The 3420-nt window shown below is 42.3% G+C and overlaps 2 protein-coding genes across 3 annotated transcripts; one reads left to right on the forward strand and one right to left on the reverse strand.

The window, feature by feature from the left end:
- Positions 1 to 223: 223 nt before the first annotated feature.
- LOC132058357 (serine/threonine-protein phosphatase 7 long form homolog) lies at positions 224 to 1056 on the forward strand. Its single transcript, XM_059450890.1, has 2 exons — positions 224 to 710; positions 800 to 1056. The coding sequence occupies exons 1-2, from the start codon at positions 294 to 296 to the stop codon at positions 812 to 814; spliced, it is 432 nt and encodes a 143-aa protein (XP_059306873.1). The 5' UTR covers positions 224 to 293; the 3' UTR covers positions 815 to 1056.
- Positions 1057 to 2418: 1362 nt separating this feature from the next.
- Positions 2419 to 3018, reverse strand: LOC132058358 (14 kDa proline-rich protein DC2.15-like). 2 transcript variants are annotated; one of them, XM_059450892.1, is made up of 2 exons: positions 2763 to 3018; positions 2419 to 2694 (listed from the first exon to the last, which is right to left on the reverse strand). In XM_059450892.1, the coding sequence occupies exons 1-2, from the start codon at positions 2967 to 2969 to the stop codon at positions 2515 to 2517; spliced, it is 387 nt and encodes a 128-aa protein (XP_059306875.1). In that variant the 5' UTR covers positions 2970 to 3018; the 3' UTR covers positions 2419 to 2514. The 2 variants fall into 2 exon arrangements, with proteins under 2 accessions (XP_059306875.1, XP_059306874.1); XM_059450891.1 differs by having other exon boundaries at positions 2445 to 3016.
- Positions 3019 to 3420: the final 402 nt, after the last annotated feature.

Raw genomic sequence — 3420 nt, forward strand, 5'->3', positions numbered from 1 at the left:
TAATGACTATATTAGATATAAGCGTGGACTAGGTTGAGACCTTTTCAGCCCACACCTGCTCACCCTCCCGCTGACTATCTTGCTGTGCCGATGACATACGCGCGGAGATCGTCGCGAGGCGTATGCCGACGTGCGGAGACGCACCACAGCCTTTTCCCATTTAAGGATCAATTAGACCGCATGACAGTGTAGATGGTATGTTCATATTTTGGATCCACACGCTAGACCACGTAGCTACTATTTTAGTCTTTTATTGTTAATTAGTTCAATTCTTTTTACAGGATTTTATATGGATGCCGTATGATCATATTTTGGATGAGCTGCCGGCATTTTGTAGGGCTAGTCAGCACATGTGGATGTCGCGGTGTCCATTGATACATATGGATATCGTTGAGTATCACGCGCCCGACCGCTTATTACAGCAGTTTGGGTATGTACAGAATATAACCGCGGCTACGGATTGGGAGCATTACCACTATATGAGGGACGAGCGTGCAGGCGTCGATGATGCATGGCGGCTCCATATGCAGCAGCAGGTCCAGAGTTGGGATGCGAGGATGACGAGCCTACCGGTGGTCGGACATGACACTCCGATCCATGTGTACATGGAGTGGTACATGCGGATCACTCGCATCATTACTGACAACCCCACTAGGCGTCGCCCAGATGTCCTAGGATATGTAGCTCTCGCAGGAGCGTATGAGGCGCTGGTAAGTTTTATTAGTCTTACACTTAATCCATCGTCTTATGTACTACTTTACAAATTTATTCAATTGTTAATATTTGCAAACATATGCAGGTACGGACCGTTTAGACGATGCGCTATGAGAGCACTGCCCGTGCGGAGGCCCCCGAGACAGCGGAGTATGTAGCACGGATGATTGAGCTTGCCGAGACTGGTATGCGGCAGGCACATGACTTTGAGCGTCTCGGTGAGCGTGTTCCAGGTGCCCTACCTCAGGTAGTTGCCCCATCTCAGGCAGCAGGTGGAAGTGGTCGCCGAGGAGCTGGTGGCCGTCGCAGAGGTGGTAGGGCTGGCAGAGGTGATGAGGCTCCATCGGCCCGGAGATCCCGCCGAGTTCTTCTGCGGCCGTCGACTACAGATATCCCATCGACTTCTTCTTCCCGGCAGTCGACTTCACAGACACCTCTGTATGCGCCGGACCCTTTTTCAGATTATGTGCCCTGGCCTTTATTTCCACATCCACCAGTTCGTGATCCACAGGGTGAGAGGCTGGTTCGTGAGCTACAGAGTGGCCTATATCTGGACTTCGATGCCATGTTTGAGGACTTCGTGTTTGATACGGCACCATCTGCATCTCCTGCTCCGGGGCCCGCTTAGGAGCCCTCTCACCAGGCATCTCAGGAGGCCGACGACACACAGGTTTGATTTTTAGAATAAAATAATTTATTAATTATTTTTTTATGTGTTATTTCAGGTTTAGTTTAGAATAAATCTAAACTAAATTGTTTATATGTTATTTCAGGTTCATTCTTCTGCACTTGTGGACCCGTCTCTAGCTGAGATTGACCCATCTCCTGATGCTGATGAGATTCCGACTATACAAATCCCACATCGGCCCTACAAGAAGCATGTTATGCTCAAGGACGCAAGGAAGAGAAGGAAGGATGATCATGACATAGAGCATCCTATTATTAAGAGGAAGAAGGGGGATGGAGATGATGGTGTGGGTGGTGGGGCCTGAGATTGTGTATTTGTAAATAAAGTGTACATTTTATGTTAATATTATATATATTTTTGGTTATTATTTTCTTAATGATAATTAGTTATCTTAGTCTTTATTGTCGATTAATAATAACTTGTGCGACGTCCTAAATTAATCAAAACCCTATAAAATATGACACTTAAACCTAAAGATAACAAGTTTCCAAACAAAGAAAACTTACTTCGGGGCACTTTAGAACCCCTAAAATGACGATCCAAACGTTTAGGTGTACTTGATGTAATGAGCCGACATTATTGTACGCAAAAAAGGATATTAAGTTCTATATAAAATATTGATATTCCGGCATTTTGAAACATGACTAATCTTCAATCAAAGTACGGAGAAAACATTAATTTTTTAAAAAATGGGCCAAAGAACAAAGGCAGGGGCAGCTTTTGTTGGCCTCTTTCACGCACGAATTTCGTGTGTGAAACTTAGTTATGTATTTTTTTTTTTTTTTTTGTGCTATTTTGGTTCAACTTTTTTTTTTGTTTTGTTTTAAACCAACAAAAGTCGCAGACTCACCACAGAGAGAAGACATAAACATTTAATTCATTGATTTGATAATTCTGTAACATAAGAAGCTCAGAAACAGGTCCATACACGAAAGACTTAGACCTTTGACCACACAACAAAACCACGTAAACTCAACTGATGAACCTGCATATATATGCAAAATTCACTTATTTTAAACACAAAAACATTGTTGCGCACAATTTCACAATTAAGCACGACGAAAAATTAATTAACGCCTGATCTAGCCATTGGCAAGCATTGATCACACAAACTAGATGGAAATTAAGAAGTTGCTGCTCAACAAGTAAAGCCAGTAGGAGGGTTCCTTCCACAGTTGTTGAGTACGAGGCTTAGAGAAAGTGGCACATTCAAATTTATTCCCAACACATTTGCTCTTATGGCAGTGCACAAGCAAACTGCAGCCTCTAAGTCTGCTAGCCCTGCAATTAAGCTGCAGCATGGCAAAGTTGGAGGGGACCCCACCACTACATTCACCAAATTAAGTAAATTAGCACATACCCCAAGTTTCAAAGCATCTCTTGGACACCTTCCTTGTCCTCCACCACCATTGCCCGAACCACCACCACCGTTGCCCGAGCCACCGCCGTTGCCAGAGCTGCCACCATTTCCACAAGTGCCACAGTTGTTGTTACCAGATACAAGTGCAAAGAAGAGGAGATTCAGTGATAAGAACAGGGTAATTGAGGCTTGGTTTTTGGAAGCCATGTCAACAATAAGAGCTAGTAAGTTGAAATGCAGTGAGTTGGAATGAGAAAAGGAGTTTAATTCTCAAGATGATGGTTGAAGTGTGGTAGTAACGATGGGTATTTATACTTGTAACGAGGTGAACTGTTGCACTTAAACAATTATAAATCTACGATATTAGTTAAAATACTAATTATTAGCACATATAACTAAATTCAATTATTGTCTGCTGTTGATTAATTGGTAATGCATGAATTGTGTGGTGTTGAAAATGTTAAGGAATGATTACTAGTACTAATTAGTATAACTACCAGCTTATTACTACTTCCTCTATCCCAGATTAATTGTCCTGTTTCGCTTTTCCAGAGTTAAAAGTTGACTAATCTTCGGAGCTAAATTGAATTAGACCAATTCAATATTTTGCAATTATAATTTAGATATTCAAAAACTTCACAGAAAGCACTACAAGTTA

The sequence above is a fragment of the Lycium ferocissimum genome, chromosome 5 (assembly GCF_029784015.1).
Source record: "Lycium ferocissimum isolate CSIRO_LF1 chromosome 5, AGI_CSIRO_Lferr_CH_V1, whole genome shotgun sequence".
NCBI classification, from domain to species: domain Eukaryota; kingdom Viridiplantae; phylum Streptophyta; class Magnoliopsida; order Solanales; family Solanaceae; genus Lycium; species Lycium ferocissimum.

Excerpts from the sequence above, each read along its gene's own strand:
- LOC132058357 (XM_059450890.1), top strand. The coding sequence starts at position 294 with ATGCCGTATGATCATATTTTGGATGAGCTGCCGGCATTTTGTAGGGCT.
- LOC132058358 (XM_059450891.1), bottom strand. The coding sequence starts at position 2,969 with ATGGCTTCCAAAAACCAAGCCTCAATTACCCTGTTCTTATCACTGAAT.